The sequence below is a fragment of the Salvelinus sp. IW2-2015 genome, linkage group LG20 (genome assembly GCF_002910315.2).
Source record: "Salvelinus sp. IW2-2015 linkage group LG20, ASM291031v2, whole genome shotgun sequence".
In the NCBI taxonomy this organism is placed as follows: domain Eukaryota; kingdom Metazoa; phylum Chordata; class Actinopteri; order Salmoniformes; family Salmonidae; genus Salvelinus; species Salvelinus sp. IW2-2015.
In genome coordinates, this window is record NC_036860.1 from 47,589,241 (window position 1) to 47,611,276 (window position 22,036).

General features: G+C 40.8%; 1 protein-coding gene across 1 annotated transcript in view; it reads left to right on the plus strand.

Annotated features, from left to right (window-relative positions):
• Nucleotides 1–21,206, plus strand: part of gria3a (glutamate receptor, ionotropic, AMPA 3a) — a 128,016-nt gene extending 106,810 nt beyond the window's left edge. Inside the window, exons 9-16 of the mRNA XM_024012019.1 lie at nucleotides 327–434; nucleotides 2,288–2,494; nucleotides 4,024–4,397; nucleotides 5,960–6,158; nucleotides 12,239–12,486; nucleotides 17,161–17,275; nucleotides 18,722–18,970; nucleotides 19,483–21,206. Of these exons, the coding sequence (XP_023867787.1) occupies nucleotides 327–434; nucleotides 2,288–2,494; nucleotides 4,024–4,397; nucleotides 5,960–6,158; nucleotides 12,239–12,486; nucleotides 17,161–17,275; nucleotides 18,722–18,967 (1,497 nt within the window). The 3' untranslated portion in view covers nucleotides 18,968–18,970; nucleotides 19,483–21,206. The remainder of the gene's footprint in view (nucleotides 1–326; nucleotides 435–2,287; nucleotides 2,495–4,023; nucleotides 4,398–5,959; nucleotides 6,159–12,238; nucleotides 12,487–17,160; nucleotides 17,276–18,721; nucleotides 18,971–19,482) is intronic.
• The last annotated feature ends 830 nt before the right edge of the window (nucleotides 21,207–22,036 follow it).

Consider the following 22,036-nt stretch of genomic DNA (forward strand, 5'->3'; position numbering starts at 1 on the left):
AAGGAGCATTTCATGGGCAGTAATTCATGGTTATGTAAAAGATCTGTGACAGTGCAGCTGTAGTAAGGGTGCTGAGAGGGAGATTAGCTGAAAGTTGAATGCTCTTTTCCCCCACTGGATCTGTAGCAGAGGTTAGAGCGTCATCTCCAAGCACAGCACCAGTACAGGGCTTTTTATCTTGCGCATCACCAGACACCCCAACCCCCCTTTAGGCCAAGACTCTCATCAGACATGCTCGCCTGCCAACTGCACTTGGAGGCTTTACTCACAAATGTCTTTTAAATGGCTGTTTTTTGTAATAACTATGATGTTTCTGTCACTTTCAGACTGGGTACTGGAATGAATTCGAAAAATATGTATATATTGTGGATGCGCAGGTCACCAACGAGTCCTCTTCTGTGGAAAACCGAACGATTGTGGTCACTACTATTATGGTACACTTTCCAAGCAGATTTTAAATGTTCCACCTCTAAAKAATTCTGCCACTCAAGGTCAAGGTGTCCATTGTTACATTCTGTCCTGGGAGGGTAGAACTATTTTCTTTTGAGTTGCTTTCCATCCACTCACTACATGTTGAAACAGTCGATTCACAAAGAGTGTTTCAACTGTATCCGTGTGGGTGTTAAAGCATTTTGATTTTCCATATTACGGTGGCCTGTTGTAGCAGTGACATCACAATAACGGCTTTGGTAATGATAACTAGCCTATAGACGTAATCTAATACACATTCAGTGCATACGTAAGTAAAAACCTGTTTCTTACTCATTAAGTAAATGGTCAATGATGACAGGGATAGAGACAACAAAACGACCTTTAATGATCAATTGTTTCTTACTGGGGACACAAAATAACTGCCATTTGAGGAGGACATAAAAAACCTCAAGGCTTTATAGCTTTGGCTTGTTTATCCCCTTGTTCAAATCTATTTTGGATCGTCCACTACAAGTTCTGTACTGAAGTATAACCTCTGTGGCTTCTTCCAATATCCAGCGATATTAGGGGTCAAAGGTCAGGGATAGCAAGAGATGAAGCATTTCCCAGCTCAAGCAGAGAGATTAAAATAAATCAGCTGGATGTATATATGGTTAGTTAGAAGATCTTGGTCATTTTTAAATGTAAAATAAGGTAAGCCTTATCTTACATTTAAAACAATGGCCTTCTTTCTGACTCTGCCTATTATGTGTTCATCTTAGGCAAATTCAGAATACGAAAGTCAGACATTCTCATCTAGATGTAAAGCATGTCATGCTCATACTCATAATTAGTTAGGATACTTCTGATAGACACAGGGAAATGGTAGGACCATTGTAATGTTATGAGAGCAATAGTGTTACACTACTCATCTAGTGATCATGTATTAGTCTATTCACATTGTAAATTGACAAAATCTCATTATGCATCAGAATCAGCTATATTTGACTTTATTGTTTCAGAAACCCATTTCTTATAGCATAGAGGTGAAAAGATACCTTCAGCACAGAAAGAAAGAAATTGACCATTGACACGGATTGGGATGTGATTTAAGATCAATCACTCTGTGTGATTTTTGAGCCGAGCCAAAAAGAAAACCAACCACATCTRAGAGTTTGAAGAGCCAAGTATTAGTATGAACACCTCCCAGTGTATTCTGTATGGAAGATAAGCTCAGAGTTGGTTTGATGACTTGAATGATGTAGCCTCCCTGCACATTCATCGATGTGTTTGATGGTGTTGTAATAAAAACAAACATTACTGTAATCCCTCGCCAATCACTGCCATTTACATGATGAACTGGAAAGTATCACAAACCCCTGTTCAGCCTGCCCCTGTCCTACCAAACCGATGCAAAGCTAATGCACCCTCCACCCGGCCCCCACCTCCTTAGAGTTGTGGCTGGGTTTAGCATGAAGGAATCTGGCTGAGTGACCCACCCCCTTCCCCCTTCATACCTGTCTGTCAGAGACCTTACTGTCCCCGCTGGTTACCCGGGCCGGGCCCTGCCTCTAACCCACTGCTATGGAGGCTGGCTGCATTTGGTTGTGGATCGGGTCAGCACCCCAACATCCCCATGTGACCAACTCTGTGTGTTGCTTCTTGTCCATGCTGTTCTGTTATTATTTCCTGTTTGTGTGCTCTGTGTCTGTCTATGTCTGTGTATGTCTGTGTATGTCTGTGTGTGTAATCCAAGCATGTGTGCATGCAACAATCACGGTGTGGGTTTAAGAGGACTGGCCTCAAGAGGAAAGGCCTCTGTGAATGGAATGTGTGCATGTTCAGCTATAAACTCAACATTATGTTTAATTAACAGGAATCTCCTTATGTGATGTACAAGCGAAACTACTTGTCACTGGAMGGGAATGACAGATATGAAGGCTACTGTGTCGATTTAGCMGCTGAAATTGCAAAACATGTGGGGATAAGATACAAACTGTCAGTAGTTGCGGACGGGAAGTATGGTGCAAGGGATCCAGAGACCAAGACGTGGAACGGGATGGTGGGTGAACTGGTATATGGGGTAAGTGACAGTCTCGACGTACTGAAGCACTGTCACCAACACAGGGACGGGGGCTTGGCCAGCTCTGGCTTGAGGTATGTGGGKCAGATCTGGTTWACACACCTAAACCAGATCTTCMGCATGKWAAGGKCAGACCTTGCCCAGCAGGGTGAATGTGGCCCACATTRATTCAAAAGTGYCCCAGCAARTACGGGTARTTGTTAGGGTCACATATCACAAGCCAGAYCTGGCTCATAAGCAAAGTGTGCCTYCCCTCGCCCTGGTCGCATCTCCCACATTCGGACCAGATCTGGCCRWTTACTGTTYCGGTGGCAGCACTGATCCATATGTGCCACCCAGCAACCAGATCTGGCCCGCAATCCTCTACTGACTGGGTGTGTGATTTTCTCCATATGTATCTCCATAAATCAGATCTTAATTGAAAGATTGATTACTTTATGTTATGAACCACTCACTACATGTGTAAGTATGAGCCCATTTTCTTCTTTCATAAAACACCAACTGTGAACTGGTTTATGTTTCATTAAGGGACAGATGACAGCCAGACTACAAAGTGAAAATGAAAAACATCTGTCAGTTTGAATGCAAGCAGTGATACTCTGAACGCATTTGAATTTAACACGAAATAGCATATTCCTTTTGTAATGAACATTTTACCAACCATTCTGTAAAATGACAGCCCTGACTCTTCAGAGAGCTGAAAGAGAGAGAGATGAGATCCTGCTATAATTGACAGGCTTTGTACAAGCCCTGAGACACCTCTCTGCATCAACAGTAAATCCTCCAGGCCATTAATTAGCCATTCACATGCAAATGAGCCAGTGATATATTGAGACAAGGAGTGGCTTGGAGCTGTGTTTTTCATAGGGTCCCTGCCTAACCCTCACTAAGATGATCCCAGCCCTCGCATGGCATTTACATATTTATAAGTCAAGGCCGGGTCCGGTTGTAACTGGGACCTGAAAAGCTATCGATGGGAACATTTATTACCTAGCTGAGCTATTCGCTAATAAGGCTAGAAGGCTTTAAAGACAATCTGATAAAGGAGTTGAATTTCCTAGGCTGATTCAAATATCATGGTCTGTTTGCATAAGCTCTTCAACCTCCTGTTTCCATACCTTCTACTTCATAGATGGATCTGACGGAGTAATACACTCTTTTGGATTAAGGCAGAGACATTAGCCACTACTAATGCTAACTGAGATTGGTCCATTTTAAGCTGGCAGGTCTCACTTTCTTCTTAAACGTATCTGACATTTAATGCATTCATTTTTCTAATCCACCATTTCATTTTTCCGTGCTCCATCTCTACTCATTGGTTTCAGCAATACATTATAGATATACTATAGTCATAATGAGATATTGAAAATTGCCTGATGACCAGTTTATTTGATCAAGAAACAGTGAAATCACATAATTTATTTTAAATTGTTATAAGTCGGGCTTTGATCACAAGGCAGTTTGATGTGATGTGTCTGTGCTTTGTTTTGAACCACTAACTCCTCCTGTTCCTGTTCCCATGTTTCCAGAGAGCTGATATAGCAGTGGCTCCTCTAACTATAACATTGGTACGAGAGGAAGTGATAGACTTCTCTAAGCCTTTTATGAGCCTGGGGATCTCCATTATGATAAAGAAGCCTCAAAAGTCAAAGCCGGGCGTGTTCTCCTTCCTGGACCCGCTGGCCTATGAGATCTGGATGTGCATAGTGTTTGCCTATATCGGCGTGAGCGTGGTGCTCTTCCTGGTCAGCCGCTTCAGCCCKTATGAGTGGCATCTGGARGAYAACGACGAGGCCAAAGACCCCCAGAGCCCTCCAGACCCACCWAACGACTTTGGGATTTTTAATAGCCTGTGGTTCTCCCTGGGCGCCTTCATGCAGCAAGGATGCGATATCTCGCCAAGGTTGGTTACTGTACTCCATGTTCCATCACCTCAAACTCAGCCATTCTATCATCTACATACTGTACCATCTCTCTGCATTTTATGGTCATAATCACTACAACTCCCATCATGCCATGGTGCATATATGTTATTTTTTGGTTGTGTCTTGTTTTTTTTGCTCTCCACCCCATTCACCTCCACTTCATCTTTCCCTCATGCTCTTTAAACACACCACCACCATTCCTCACTCTCTCACTCTTTCTCTCCAGGCTGCATGCTAACAGTTATGCATTGCATCCACAAAATAACTTATATCCAGCATCCCGGGGACTGTAAAATGCACAGGGTCATTACATCCGTAGTTTCCCCTATTCCCCATGGCTATTGGAGGGCTACCGTGTTTTTGCTGCATGTCCCATTTTACGGTCATCAGCCTGGTGCGTATAATGTATTTAAAGTGGAAGACATTTTTATAAATTTTCAGTCTGATGAAGCACCTTAATAGCATTCAATTCGGCCCCTACCTCATGACTAATATCATGCATTTTCATATAGACAAAAACTTACGCCCTCTTCCCCCTCTTTTCATTCATTCAGTCCATCTCTTCACTCATCATCACTGTTGTGCCGGTGTGTCCCTCATTCCTTCTCGGGGGACTGTCATTGTTCAAGTCCTCATCTTGTCTGGGATGTTGGGCCATTGTAGTGCATCTGAATGAAGATCAATGAGAGAGTGTTCCAGGACATGTCTATCAGAGCTGAGCATCAGTCTCACCTGAATAGTGATGGCTACAGCGCTATAGGGTAATGGTCCACTGAGATCAACATTTAAACATGCATCGTTCGGATTCGTTCCTCGGTAATTGTTCCCTTACTGTCTCTATGATAAGATGATTGTTGTTTTGGAGCATTGCTCATGAAAAAGAAGGGGTTTGCGTGCTGAAAACTGAGTGATGGCTTCTCATGTGCAGTGAAGAAAGTCAACTCTAAATAAAAGACAAACCATTTAATCCTTGTAACATAATACTAGAAAAGAACACAAATCATTCTATGGCAATTTAGGATGGCAGGTACTATTTGAAAAGTCCATAGAATGCCAAAGAGTCAATGCCACAGATTTGATGAATTTGATGAAAACTATTTAGTAAATGTCACTCTCCCTCCTGGAGGATCGGTTTTCGTGATATACTACAGTAAGCCTAAGGTTAGTAGTTACCGTACTAGTGGGGATCGTCAGCCTCATTGAAGCTGATGCACGCTAATCTCTGCTTGCTGTGTTTGTGTGTGCTATCATTCAGCCACAACCCTCCACACAAGCATCATAGAGCAACAAGGCTGGGACACCATGTTTTTCTCTGTGTAAAGAGCATTAACATTGAGGTATGTGGGTGAGATTTGACATAAATCCAAGATCAATGCTCTGAGGCTGTGCATTTATGTCAATACATGGTGTGTGATACCCAGACTACACAGGAAGCAGTGGACTCCAAAGGCATGGCGACCTCCATCCCGCTGTCAGTGTGTAGGATTGAGCACCCTGCTCTCATGTCCCTCTGTCCTCCTCCTCCTCCCTTCTCTCTCAGGTCTCTGTCGGGCAGAATCGTGGGGGGGGTGTGGTGGTTCTTCACCCTCATCATCATCTCCTCCTACACAGCCAACCTGGCTGCCTTCCTCACAGTGGAGAGGATGGTGTCTCCCATAGAGAGTGCTGAGGACCTGGCCAAGCAGACAGAGATTGCCTACGGGACCCTAGACTCAGGCTCCACCAAGGAGTTTTTTAGGGTGAGTGACTAAACTAACTGGGGGTTTATTCACCAGACACAACTTTAGTCTCTTTACAGTTGAAAACAAAAAAAGCAGACAAGACATCAAAGCAAGGAGCARAGGGGAATGGTATAGATATTTAGTTTTGCTTGATACCCAACAGAAAATATGGAAGTAGTTAGCTATGATAATAAATATTGAAGAAAGTCAAGCTACTATACACGAAACAGGTGGCTATCAGTCTATGCTACTGTGTGGTGACAGAAGACATTTTTTGTGTGGTTTCTCTCTCAATTTGTGGTGTTTATAAAACAAAGCATTAAAAATTTAACACACTGAATATTTAAAAAAGTATATTTATAGCCTGGTGTTTAGAGTTAGTGAATCAGTGCAGTGAAACACAACCACCTGTGCAAGCCACTGGATGTAATGCAAATGTACTTCTCTTTCATGATTTGTTTGGCAGGCTGGCTGACGGCCTGGTGATTTGACCCAGGTCTTTCTGGGAAGATAATTGATAGGTGTTCAGGGACTTCATAATGAGTGACCCACTTCCTGTCCCTCCGCCTTCAAACTTCAAATGTCACGACTGAGGAGCCATTCCAGGGGACTTTTAATTAAAATAGAGGCTCCAGATACATTTTAAATATGTTCTTCAGGAAAGATGTGCTGCTTAATTAGAGTCATATAGCCACRAGGCAAACGGAAATCTGCTCTGATGACACACTGGCAGGTCATCCCTCAAATGGATCACCTTTACTTTCCATGCATTCCCTCACTCCTCTCAGGATTTACCGTACCGGCACCCTAGTACATCACATGCTTCCCAAACTCCTCCCTCGCTTATGACACGCTTATTTGTTGTCAGAGTCAGAAGAAGAATATTCAGACACATCAAATAGATTTTAAGTGCTTGCATTTTTAGCTCCATTTCCACCTCATGTATCTTAGGCACAGCAGCATGTATGTGATACATGGAGAGAAATGAACTTAGCTCAGGCATCTCATTTTCAAAACCAGCCATGTGTATATTATCAGCCTGGTCTCATAGACTAAACGTAACATAGTAAATGTAAATACGAGACACTCAAATTAGTATGATATGTAACGTTTGGTATGGTTACATAAGACAGAAGGTTACATAAAGCAAAAACTAAAGTAGGGTGGTTGGTCAGGGTGGATGGTTCGGTGTAAAATGCGAGCGTCTAGCAACTCAAAGGTTGCGTGTTCAAATCTCATCACAGACAACTTTAGTAGTTTTGCTAATCAGCAACTTTGCAACTACTTACTACTTTTTAGCTACTTTGCAAATACTTACCATGTTAGCTAGTTCCTTCCCCTAACCTTAACCCTTTAACCTAACCCTAACCTTAACCCATAACCCTAACCTCTAGCCTGGCTAACTTTACCCACCTAGCAAACGTTAGCATTAGCCACCTATAATTTCGCAAATTCGTAACATATTGTATGAATTGCAATTCGTAACATATTGTACGAATTGCAGWTGGTAACATCTACAAATTGTAATTCGTAACATCTCATACGAAATGGATTGTCCTGGATTTACATTTACTATGTTACGTGTGTGTCCAGGTTGATGTTATAAAGCCTGATGAAATGAAATTGCAGATTTCTTTTGGAGCTACTTATGTTGTTTCCAGAGTACATTTCTCTTCTGGCACTCGTATAACTGGCCAGAAGAGAATCCAAGAATTACATGTGGACAAGCACTCTGCATACAGACAGAATGCTAATGATTTATTTTCTGACTCATCCCTACTTTGTATTGCCAGTGGGTTGGATCTGAGCAAACAGCCGTGAAGCATTCAGAGCGCATAAATGGAGAGTTGAGAGATGGACTGACAGCTGGAGGTGTTTGTGTTGCACTATAGGAGTCAGCTCATCTTCTCATTAATATTTATTTATTTAGCAAATGGATACTGAGGCCGAAAACTAACTTACAATGTGCTTTTCTATGTTGTAGTATAGATGAAAATAGATTTGCGTTTGAACACTGGAGACCTTTAGCCCACATATGATTGCTGACTCAAGTAACACAAGCAGAAGAGCTGCACGCATCTTTACATGACCCAGAAATTACCCTCTGTTTACACAGCATGGCCAAGCCTGTCATAAACTATTACTGTAATTTACATGAACGGTCCCTCCCATTGAAATTGTGCAGATGTCAAGCATGATTCAATCATGGCCCTGAATTCATTACATATCCAGCTACTGCTGAAATTTGCATGATACAATGCGGGGAGACAGCTTAATTGTTTTATTCAGCAATACATTGATACTGATGTTCTGTTAGATGCATCCATCTTGAAGAAAGCATTGAGCAGATATTACCATGCAACTACTGTAAAAACATAAGAAGCTGGAGACATAAGCAACTGCAGCCCATCATGATTTGTTCAGATTTTTTGTGACCCCCCCCACCCCCATCAAAGTTGCCCATCCCTGATATAGAGCATCCATGACATCAGTCTGATCAAGTCAGGTGCTTTAGCTTGGCTCTTGTAGTCCATCTGATATAATGCTGACTTCGCTATCGATACCGAAAATCATTTGTCTTGTTATGTTTCAAGTGATAACAAAAGTGCTCTCACAGGGGTTTCAGTATTGACATTTAAAGCACTTTCTGTGACATTTACTGGATTCTCTGGCACATTCCTTCTTGTCACCTGTATTGTGTAAATGCCCTTTCCACTCTGGAGACAGCTCAGGTCCCACCCCCTCCCCCAGTCTATTCTAGCTTCTCTCTCTGGAAACCTGGGCTGAAGGSCCTGCTGCACAAAAGGCCCTTTTTCCAAAAGACACACTGATTTCCATCTTTCTTTTGCCTGAAGATCATGGAGGTGTAACTAGCAGCAATAGGAGCTGAATGTACTGCAGATTTGAACAGATTTTGTTAGTGAAACATATTTGCCCTTGATTGATACACCCATAAGGCTTCAACATCTGTTGGTGCATAAGAAGCAACTGCTTCCAAGGAATGTCCCGCTGAGCAACCCCACCCCCTCAATCAACTCCCATATGGTCTCTCCCTGTACTCTTTAAATGAGTGTGTGATGCAGGGGGTAAAATCCACCTCTCTGGGGTGGGGGTGGGGGTGGGGGGTGATGTGGGGAATAATTTGTAGGGGAACCTGACTCCCCATTGTTGAAGATTACATACTAGTTAGCTCAATTTCATTCAATTCCTTGGTGTGCTGTGAGTGTAAACGCAACCATCACTGATGAGAACTGTATGACAGTATTGGCGTTTGTGAATATTTGAGCAGAGTGATGCTGATGCCAACATAGCAGCAGATGGTGTATGTGCAGATCAGAGACTAATATTTTGACTGCAGCATTGGTTGTTTCTCTATAGTTTAATAATTAACATGTTGACTCATATTTAGCTCATTTATTGAATGCCCGCTGATCTGATCCTACCCCCTGTCATATCAGTTGTCCTGAGAACACCAGGCATCTCTACAGAATCAACTAGAGTGACACCAATGTGTTCATTATGTTCAACAACCCTATTTACAGTTTACATTACAGACCAATGATGTAATCATCAAGCTCATCACTCCCAATAAAGAGCAGAGGAGCTGAGGCCGTTAGAGGTTCTGTAAACTATTGGCATCCCAAATCACCTCCCCAGAACCACAGCACTCTGTCTTTTTTTATTTAATTAGGCAAGTCAGTTAAGAACAAATTCTTATTTACAGTGACAGCCTAGGAACAGTGGGCTAACTGCCTTGTTCAGGGGCAAAACGACAGATTTRTACCTTGTCAGCTCAGGGATTCAATCTAGCAACCTTTCGGTTACTGGCCCAACGCTCTAACCACTAGGCTACCTGCCACCCCGTCTGCACTTGTTTCAAAATTATAACATTCAGAGTCATGTAATATATTAATAATCAGCTAACTGAAATTAAGTGACATTGTAGTTTCTGTATACAGCCACCTCTGTTAAACAGATTGACACTTCCTATGAGGATTTACTTAATCCAGAGAAATATGAGAATGCACCTGTTTGCTCTGGTGTGCAACCACCTGATAGAAGAAACAGCTGAATGTCCAGCAAATGTTATCCCCAAAGCTTAGTAAGTCAGTCAATAGACAGCCTGTAGACTGATTTTAGAGAGCACATCAGAACTGGTGCTTAATGTACAAACAATATTGATTGGAGAGGAATTTTTCTCTACGAAAATMTGGGCCTTCTTCGTCTGTAAGGACGTGTTTGTGTGTGTGTGTTTTTACACTCTTTGAAAAAAAGGTGCTATCTAGAACCTTAAAGGATTCTTTGGCTGTCCCCATAGGAGAACCCTTTGAATAACCCTTTTTGGTTCTAGGGAGAACCCTTTTATGTTTATTTGGATCCCCATTACATGACAAGTAACAAAACACTGTTACGCTGAAAGACAAGGACAGTCACACAAACTTAAAATAKAATGATATACAAACAATACAACAACAAAAAGGTATGTGTGTTAGAGTGCATCTGTGTGTGTGTCTCTGCACAGTRCCTGCCGTTCCATGAGTTGTTTTTTACTCCGTGTGTGTATTACTATTCTAGTGGGTACCAGAAATCCCCAAAAGACCCCACAAGGATAGTAAAACAAGAAAAATTCCCAGGAAGACAAAGGCTATTTTAGGCTTATGGGTTAGGCTTATGGTTAGGGTTACAATTAGGGTTAGAGTTAGGGTTAGGGGTTACGTTTAGGGTTAGGGAATATAGGATTTTGAAAGGAAATACATTTTAGGTCCCCACAAGGATACTAAAAGTTATACTGTAAGTATGTGTGTGTTGGTTTGTGTGTGTGTGTGGGTGGTGTGTTGTGTGGTGTGTGTTGTGTGTGTGTGTGTGTGTGCAAGTGTGTGTGTGTGTGTGTGTGTGTGTGTGTGTGTGTTCGAGAGCTTGCGAGCGTGCACGCGTGCAACTGTATGCGTGTGCTCACACTCGTAAAAAGTAGATCAATCTGTTTATCTGGTTAGTACAGTCATATATTTCACACTAAATTTCACGATGGTCCACAGTAGCCAAGCCATCAGCAGTTTAATATGTAATGTTAGATTTAGATTGATTCAGCTATTATGGTGGGCCGATTGCCCATTCTCCATTAAAAAGTGAAAAGGATATGACAAAACAAAGACTTGCCAGAAATGAACTTCCAATGGCCCTCTCAGATTAAATAGTAATATCTATTCATCAACAATATATTATGTTATTTGGGGCCCAGGGCAATATAGCCGTAGATATTATCACCAAGTTGACTCTGTTTTTGCCACATTAAGCATTCACTTGCTAATTAAATCAATCTATAGGCTATTTATACACATGCCTTTTTTGGTCATGAGAACATCCATCCTAAAGTTTTCCCCACTTGTTCGGTCACTCGGCGGAAGGTCACATAAACCAAGTTTAATGCAGCTTCCTTGTTTGTCCTTCTGTTGTCGACTGCTGTGTGCATACCCCCGCTCCATGGAGACCCGACGCCAGCCACTCAAAGGCCAATTTTAGCAGCAGCTCCCTGGGTGTGTGTCAGTAAGGGCAGGGCAGGAGGCAGGAGGCAGGAGGCAGGAGGCAGGAGGCAGGAGGCAGGAGGCAGGCCAGGGCATGGCAGGGTTGTGTTCTCCTCTCAGCACGTCATATTGCTGCTCCAGGTGGCAGCAGCCCCACTGATCCATCCAGGTGACACCTCCAGAACCCCAATGTCAAAGGGCATGCTGACTCACTTCCTGTCTTGTGAACTAAGGGGGGATGGTGAAAGGGAGCAGGTGGTCAGTCAGGTGGTTGTCCTGTCGATGGATGCTGTGGAGAAACGTGGCCCTACAGTTTTGTTTTTAGTATGCTGCCAGCTTGTCAGACCTTAGGCCCTATCTGCTGTTGGCAACAGGCCCACTACAACGACTCCTTTACTCAGCTCTCTGGGAGCACAGAGAACACTCTATTGACTCATGGCAAAAGACTACACTGTATATGAAGGTGTATGTGTGTAAAATGTGTTATTTAAGCACTGAGCGCTATGGTCTCCATTTTTTTTAATACACTACTAACCTATTTTTGTCTTCTCTCTCTCCCTCTCTCCCCAAATGCAGCGCTCCAAAATAGCAGTTTATGAAAAAATGTGGTCTTACATGAAATCAGCTGAACCGTCAGTGTTCGCAAAGACCACTCCAGAAGGGGTTGCCCGAGTGCGAAAGTCGAAAGGCAAATTTGCCTTTCTTCTCGAATCCACAATGAACGAGTACATTGAACAGCGGAAACCTTGTGACACCATGAAAGTGGGCGGCAACCTCGACTCTAAAGGATACGGTGTGGCAACACCTAAAGGCTCAGCATTAAGGTGGGTGGGATAATATAACAATATTCTCCATGTTGTTATAGTATTCCACCTACCCTGATGTCTCCTGTTGTCCCATTCCTCTTCTTCCTCACTCCTCAATTTTTCATTTTCTGAGGTTCATCAGGAAGTAAACGGTATTATGTGTTTAACTCTCGTGTAGACGTAAAGCCATTTCTATCATGTTCTCTCTATGGTTCGTTTCTCTCTGTGTTTCTGTCTTTTTCTTTCTCTTCAAAGGGAAAGTACTTATTGGTATATTAGTCATATTTACTAAATCCATTTGTATGTTGATGTGCCCCCACACCCACCCCTCGTTTGTTTTTCTCTTCCCCTCAACCTTTCCTCTCTCTGTCCTCTGTGGTGTCCCTCTTTGGCAGTTCTGCATTGCTTCTAATTTAACAGTTCAATGTGTTTCTTTCACTTAACTTGCTAAAAGCTGCACTGTCACTTGTGATGAATGTTAACGTGCATGCTGTATGTTGTCGTTATTCTTCTATTCTCTATGGCAAAGTGTCCCTATCCCGCACACTTCAGTTCTGAGCAATGTAACCCTCCATACCACCTCTTTAATATTTAACACTTTCTTTGCTGTAAAACGCTTCTTACCTCTACACACCGTTGAAATTCTTTACCAATTTGTCATTTTCGTGATCCCCCTTATGAATCATTTGATATTATTATTATTATTATTACTATTAACTAATATTCTAATATTAGATTTCTCACGGACCTGTTCGTTTTCTTACAAGTCATGTTTTATCGTTTCAAGAAATGCTGTTAACCTGGCAGTGTTAAAACTGAATGAGCAAGGCCTCTTGGACAAATTGAAAAACAAATGGTGGTACGACAAGGGAGAGTGCGGCAGCGGGGGAGGTGACTCCAAGGTCAGCCTCAATGTCACCAATATCGGGTATCGTAGAGTAGAGTAATCGGCAAGCCTGTTATATCACTACTGTAACCAATAGGCCCCAACCACAGTCCACTATGGCCCTGTAACAGAAAACCGTGTGGCTTTTTCTATTTTATTGTGCAACTGAGATCAAACTGGGAACCCTTTACTTGGCTAATGGAGGAAAAAGACCAGTAACAATTTAGATATTTCTGATTTTAAAAAATTTGCTATTTTTTAACTGCAGGTAAAGAAGTGTTGAAGCTAATTATTATTCCTGATGGTTGAAGAGTAGCACCACTCTGGTAAGAAGCCATACTGTATGACCTCCTTTGGGGAGTCAGTGTTTTGCTCTGCAGCAGCGCTACTCTGTGAGATATTTCCTACGTTTCTCCAGAGGCTTTTTAGTTTAGTGCTTTGCCCTGTGGTTGTCAAAGGCTAAACATACAGAATGGCAGAATGTACATTTCCTCTGCTTTTTATATCCACAGGACAAACATGGTGGAATTATAATGCTCTGTTTCACTAAAATGTACTTCAGGGGGCTTCTATTTGAAGAGAACAACCCATTTCATCACTTATTTAACTGACAGTGGATTAATAATTTGTTGCAATTGATGCCGAATGAAGTATTGATTAAGAGAATAACATGGCAGTGGCCATGTACCCTAGCACTGAGGTGTACTGTAGCACTCTCCAAACTGCCTCAACCTTGGGTGCTAGGGCAGGCGAGGCGAACAGCGTAGTCTTGAGGGGACTAAGCATTGCAGGCAAACGTGAGAATTCTAATGACAGTGACACCAAATGATCCAAACTTCTGTCTGTTACCAATAACATCGCTGAAAACCTTAGTCTTAGCTTGTGACCCTGACAGATTCCTTTGGTTGGTCTTAGTCTCCAAGACCAGTCAGTCTCCCCATGGCCGGCCCCATCCCGACAAATGACAATCTGCAAGAGGGTGGAAAATATGACTTGATCTTGTGTTTCAGAACACGAGGGCACAGCGACAGCCTGACTGTGGATCCGTCTCTGTCTTTAATCTTCTGCTTGCATCTTGACCACAGTACACTTGGCACATTGTAGAAGAACAGGCAGACTGACTTTGATGTTGTTGACTCTAGTCATTCATTCCTGAGTGTAAGCGGGACATGAAAACTATAGCAGAGCAACACACAGTAGCTGCCTCGTCCTGCAAGCAATCTGCCTTGAATCCTTGGTAGAGAGAGGGTAGCCATGTTATGATATTGCACCTGACTGCCACATTTCTTGTTTATTCTTTTATTCTTAAAAATGCATGTGTTGGTACTTTAACAATGTGCTTCAAATATATTGTATGTAATAACCACTGACAGAGGAAAACCCAATATATTATAGACACAAACTAGATCTGACATTGGCAAATTACACTGTAAATATACCATAAATACCTAGGGAAATTGTCTCAAATATGAAAGTAGACTACATGCTTATCACAGACATATACTCAATAAGGAAAGTTCATACAGCAGGTTAAGAACTGGAACGAGTAACTATTTCTGATAGATATTTGGATGTATGAGAATCGGATGGTGTAAAGACATGAGTACATCGTGTTTCTTCTGTGTGTCATGTTTTCTCAGTTGTGCATCTTTTGTTTTAAAATTGTATTTGATATTTTGAATGAACTGTCAAATACTGTGTGGGTTGATTTTATAGTTTTGTCGATTTGTATGTTTTGGGAGTGTTCTGTTTGTATTGTTTTCCAGTTTTTGTTTTGTCACCTSAACATATGTATTTATTTGACACCTGAATCATACTTGATGGTAACAGTGAAAGAGTCATTAGACATCCCCCACCACAGACACTGATTTTATACTCTCAAAAAAGAACTGAACATTGCTTTTTTATATTGCTCCTCCTCGTTGTTGGACTGGATCAAGATGGGACGAAGCAAAGCATGTTTAATTAGCAGCTAGCAGCAATCACAGTCACAAGGTGAAAGCCATCTGACAGGCATGCTCAGTACAGCGCGTACATCAGCATGTGTCATTATCATGTCAGCCGCTACTGGACAGACAGACAGACAGACCCTCTGTGACACGTTAGCTAGGAGAGTACTGTCCTCTATCTCGCTGTTAGCCTGTCAGCGCTCTCAGTCCACTGACCTCTAGGTTGCTGGGTCATGGCTGGGTCAAAGCAACAACAACAACAAAAAACAGGTGATCATTTAGTTCCCTCTTGCGTGACCCGTATCCAGAGCTGGCAGGGTGTCCTATGAGGGCATGCAAACACATTAAGTGACTATAGGACACCCTGCCAGCTCTGGATACGGGTCACGCAAGAGGGAACTAAATGATCACCTGTTTTTTGTTGTTGTTGTTGCTTTGTCCCCATGACTACATCATGCATTATAACACTGTTATGTTATGGCACTGTTATAGCGCTGTTATTTATTTAGTCTGTCTTTACTATAGCCTAAAAAAAAGGGGATGGTACTCTTCCAAACCAAATAGCCATGCCATTGCCAGGGATTCTTCTTGCTTGGGGACTTAGTAGGGAAACAGATGTCAGTACACCCAGTTTGTCCTGATGTTGTGCCCATTCTGTCCATTGTTTAGCTGCTACTCTCCACACTGATACCAGTACTGGAACCTTGCCCGATGTGACTTACCATGTCCATAGCAACAGCTCAGTATGAGTAGGAGACCGTACTCACTGTGCAAAGCTGCTGTTACTAAACTCATTCCTATTCACATAGTTCTTTTCTGAGACTTACTGTGAACCATAAATGTTGTRGAAGTATGTTGTCTAAATTGCTGTGAAAATAAGCCGTCTAGCCAGATAAGATCAAATAACCTCACATTCTCTCCTCTTTTATGTAAATATTATGCTATTATGCATGAAGCAGACTACAGTGGTGAATACAATATATTTAATGAAGTTAAATTACAAACCCTGATCATTTTTCAGGAAGAAAATAAACACAGAAATMGAGCAGTCATGTAGATAGCATAATGTCTTACAAACATAACGCCCTACTTCAGGACTCATTAGAAACGGTTTAGCTTTTACATTCCTTAGTCTTATTCAGTCAAATCTACATGTATATTTTATTGATATCATTGCAATTAGAAGTTAAAGAAAGTAGCTATATACACTAATCATGCAGCCACAGAGCTTCATAGAATCAACATGTTGGTATATATTGAAATGATAGAAAACCAGATTGGCTACAATTCCATATTACTCCAATTTAGATCTACCGCTCTCTTGTAGTTCCCAATGTTACATTTGATTGATGTTAATTGCACAGTATAGGCCTATGCAAGTCAGATTTATAGGTGGCTCTGTGGATGCATGTGCAGTGAAGGGCTGTATTTTGTGAGGCGTTGGCTATCCTCAGCTAGAACCAAAATGGGCTGCTAGTTTTTGTTTGTCTGTTAGTCAGGAAAGGGTTCCTGTTAGATCCACCTTGCTAAACCCTTGGTCAAAAAGCTACATGTGCCCATAACAATTGCACCTTTTTTATGCACATACAGAGCTATATTACAGTAGCTATTCTGCTAGTCCCAATCGTAAGTACTTTTTTGAACAGTGTGTGCCGATTACTCAAAGCGATACAGGTAGGGTCTGGTACGGTAGGGGTTAGTCCTGGTGTATGAAAGGTAACAGTTAGTTTTGCCTGCTCTCTGTGTTGTCTTGGCCAGGACCCTGCTCTATCGCTTTGTAAAGTATGAAGTAGTTTAAAGCTTGAATAACATAAAATAACATAATATAATGTTATTTATGTTATTTCCCACGTGAAGAACTCCTGTAAACCTTGCAGTATTGAAACTCAGTGAACAAGGCATCTTAGACAAGCTGAAAAACAAATGGTGGTACGATAAGGGTGAATGTGGAACCAAGGACTCTGGAAGTAAGGTCAGTCGCTGCAGGTCTTTTTGTACTGATTGCAAATTGCATTTTGACTTAACTGTTCATATGCAAATACCTAAATAACATACATTTAAAAAATATATATGTATAGAATATTTTATCTTTCATTTTTTCCTTTTTGTTTTTGTGTTCCAAGAATGAGATATCTGCAACACAGTGAAAACATTGTAAACAATATTCATGGGCTAGTTTGTCTTACACATCCGCATCCACATTATTAATGTTTACATTACTGTTAATAATATTAATCATTATTATTCCTAAGATCTCATTACACAGCTTAGACATATGTAATGATAATTGAAAAGGTGCAGCATGCCTTGGAAAATGTAAAATTACATTTGTATTCATATTTACCATAGACAAATGACAACCATTGAATTGTAACCATTATGCTACTGTTTTGTTGACCAAACTTTTATTGAAATATTGTTTATTAGTGTCCTTACTTATTTGCGTGCTAATTGGGTATATTGAATCTATTAACATTATACAGTGTGACTTACTGAACAAGCTTCTTTACTCTGACAAACTCCACCTGGTCATACAGTGATCATGTGGAATCTGAAGGTCATGTTTGAACTGTAGAATGTCACAATAAGGAGATTTTGTTTGCACACTTCATGAAGTTAAAGGATTTAATATAAACCAGTTATTTAACCCTCTGAGAAATTCAGAGGACAGGACATACTGGCCCTGTAGCCAATGTCAGGGCTCTCCTACGACAGTCTATATGAAGCACAATTTAAAGGACACACTTATAGGGTTAAAATGCAAATGGTAAAACTCTTATAAATTAATTTCAATATCTAAGTTTGGATCTTAGTAGCAGCAAAATGGTTCAATTCACAGTTCTAACAGCTTGCCACTTTGATTGAAATTGTGAGATTCAGTCAGATTATTAATGGTACATTTGAAGAACTACAATATCACAGCGAAGTCAGGGCCAATTAAGAGTTTTTTGACCTGTACGACATTGACCACCTTCCTTTAGGGTGGCCTCGTAAACGAGCCACAGAATAGGGTATAAGGAACCTTTTTCTCGACATTCACCAATCTAGCTATGTTATTAACTACCTGCAGAGTTGACCCACCTCTCCTGCTATTGTTGAGGATTGACTGACCTACCAGACAGTCCCAAGCTGCTCCCAGCTTCCCACTGTTGTAGGGAAGTCATTCAGCAGGTCAACCTCTGTAGTTTACTTCAATACTACCCCACAGTAGGCATATGTCTCCATGGGATTCACTGCCTACACAGTTGATAGAACCATACAGAGTTGTTGGGGTAATTCATTAGATCACTAATAGTGGGGGTGTCATCTTCATTAGAGCTGTATTTGACTTGGGGAGATTTTGCCTTTCTTGTTTGATCAGGTCACAACCAAAWTGTCTGTAAAAAAAATTCTTAACATTGTTCTTTACCTTTCCCAGGACAAGACAAGTGCTCTAAGCTTGAGCAATGTGGCGGGAGTCTTCTATATTCTGGTTGGAGGGCTAGGGCTGGCTATGACRGTGGCTTTGATAGAGTTCTGTTATAAGTCACGGGCTGAAACCAAACGACTGAATCTGGCTAAGAATGCCCAAAACTTTAAACCAGCTCCTCCGGCAAACACCCAGAATTTTGCCACGTACCGAGAAGGCTATAATGTGTATGGAACAGAGAGTGTTAAAATCTAGGGGGTATGTCTCTCCCACATTTTGTCCCAGTTGTCTTGGCCAGGGCTCTTCAACCCTGTTCCTGGAGAGATACCGTCTTGTAGGTTTTTGCTCCAACCCTAATCTAGTGCACCTGATTCTAAAAATCAGCTGGTTGATAAACTGAATAAGGTTGCTTACAACTGGGGTTGGAGTGAAAACCTACAGGAGGGTAGCTCACAAGGAACAGGGTTGGAGAGCCCTGTCTTGGGCACTAAGTGTCTCTCAGAATTMATGTCACCCTGTTACTGAATGCCATTGCAACATAATGTTATGATAAGCTGATAATGTTTTCAACATAAGCAATGCATGTATTGTATGTTCTAGAATATTTTTCAAGAATAGGCTACAAACACTGATTTTGAATGCTGTTGAAATCTAGTCTTCAAGGGTCCTGAATGGTCTATATGTTTTATGTAAGTTGCCTATTACTGAAAAATATAACATTTTATGGTATCAACAAAAAATTCTTTTGAAATCCGATTCCGGTTTTACAGATCTGAAGTCTGTCCCTTCCGCTGGTGTGTCTGGAGGAAGGGACAGTCACTCTGTAGGAACACAACCCACTGGCTGGCACCCTGGAGGCGAGGCGGCAGACTTGGTCATCAGCTTGGACCCAAACCCACAGTCAACAAATGCCCATCCTGTGTTGCCAAGCCTGGCACGATTATTGACGACGGTGACGCAATAGGACTTGTGCTTCTTGAAATATGGGACTTGCCTCTCTTAGTGCCTTACGGAGCATTCAGCATCACAGCAATGCAACTCCATTTTGGTTCACTTGAAAATACAAGAATCGCTAAAGAATATAGGGTAGGAAAGAAAGAAAACATTTATACTGTTGTAATCTATAAGTGGGGAAAGTTTTAGTTAAATTATTTTGAAGAAAAAAAGCCATTACTTGCCATTAAGAATCTCATCCCAGAGAACATTTTAAGTAATTTCAAGCCTTTACAGGTGTATTTTAGTGGTAAAATGTTTATTGAAAAAATGTTGTGTTTTATTGAACGTACTAGAGTCATCTGCCTATTTTACTATACAATTATTTTCAATGTCATATAATAATCTAAGATAAACTTCAATCAATAGGGTAGGATCAAAAGAAAAGGACAATGTTGTACCCTATCTTTTATTTAAAAAATATGCATAATTTGAAATCATTGGTTATTTAAAATGTCTTAAGTGCTGTCCATTTTCTTAGAGCCTGATGGACACGCTGACATTTTATCACCATGGTAGCAGCATAACATGACTGGTTAAAAATAAATGCAATATTTAATTTGGGCAATGGCCCACACTTGTCACTACTGCCAAACAAAAATGTTAAATTGAAAACAGTTTTTATGAAGACATGATCAGTTTTTAAAAGCCATATGGGGCCATGTTGTGATTGAGGTTTTTGATTGAACAGAGTATTAACAGTTGTAGAGAACACTTGCATATTTACAGTACAGGCCTACTGAGCATAATAGGTTTTTTGTTATAAACAGTACACCCCAATTTACAACATTTAAAAGGTTTGAGTACTCATCTTAATCAAAATCAGCTACATTTCTTTCACAACAAGGTTATTAAATTGTAAGTCTAATTGCAATGCAATCCAATGATAATATATACTAATGGAGTTAAAGCTCTATCTTAACATGTTTGGTAAATAATAGCACACTATATCTAGTTGTAATTTACATTCATTTCTTTGTACCTGTGTTTTCTGTTTAGATTGATCATTATTCAGTAATTAACCCAATGAGAGTGGAGAGATCAGAAAAATAAAACAAGAGTATTTCTGTGTTTTTATGTTTCTACAAAAACTGTGATCCACTAGCCTACACTTTGAAGACATGCCAAGCAGAAAACAGATGATGAATAAGAGAATTCTTTAACCATGGAGAAGCATAAATGTTAAGAAACATTTATTTTATTAAATGAAGGCTTCTCTAATCCTTTTTTTTTTTTTTTACAAATAAAATGCATGTGAAATTGGTGATCACTTTACCAAACTGCAACCTAAAGCAGACCCTAGGAAGTTAGCAAACAATCTCAACTTTATAACAAATTTGATCCTTTTAGTTATTTTATTTGTAATTGCACCTCAGCAATGAGAAAATTGCAAAGCTGCGTAGTGATAACAAGAACTGCATGTGTGGACATACTGAACCTTGTGAGGTCCTGTACAAAGAATTTTATTACATTTTGTAAATAAAAGTGGATTTAAAAATCAGTTATTTTCTAATATTATTAGTTAAGCTATTGAATGTTATTCTGTCATACAGGGACAATACATTTTATCATCCAAATATCTCCAGTGATCATACTGCACCATGTAATAGACAGGAAGAAACCAGGAAATATTAACATTTATCCAGKCGACTTTTTATTCTGCAAGCATGATCTTGAAATGGGCAGAGAATGACACAATATGGACAATCCATAAGGCTTGCTCTGGAGTAGAATGCCATTACAGTTGAATGGTATATGCAAGCAATTTTTTCATGACAATTGACTATATTACAAAGAAGGTATGAGAGAGGGTTATTTCCAATGTACATGTATAAACTAGCAGGATTGCCAGACTGGACAGGACTTGGTCTGGGGATTTTGTGTGATAAATGATGCAAAGCCAGGGAACTCGTGATTTACGACCAAGCTAAAACACTGAGGCAGAGAGGAWCAGGAGAATGCTCGCAACTGTAAAATAACAAGACTAGGAGCCTAGTCTGAACACTATTTGTTTTAACCTTTAACTAGGCAAGTCAATTAAGAACAAATTCTAATTTACAAACAATGATGGCCTACCAAGAGGCATCCTGCGGGGACAACACACACATGAGACACAACACTACATAAAAAGAGACCTAAAACACAGAATGGTAGCAACACAACATGAAACAACACGGTAGCTAGCAGCACAAACATGGTACAAASATTTAGGCACAGATAACAGCACGAAMGGCAATAAGGTAGAACGGGTGTTGTACAGTATATGGAGGATGAGGGTTGCAGTAGGTCACTAAGATAGGGGGAGTGAAGCATAAGAGGGTTTTATAAATA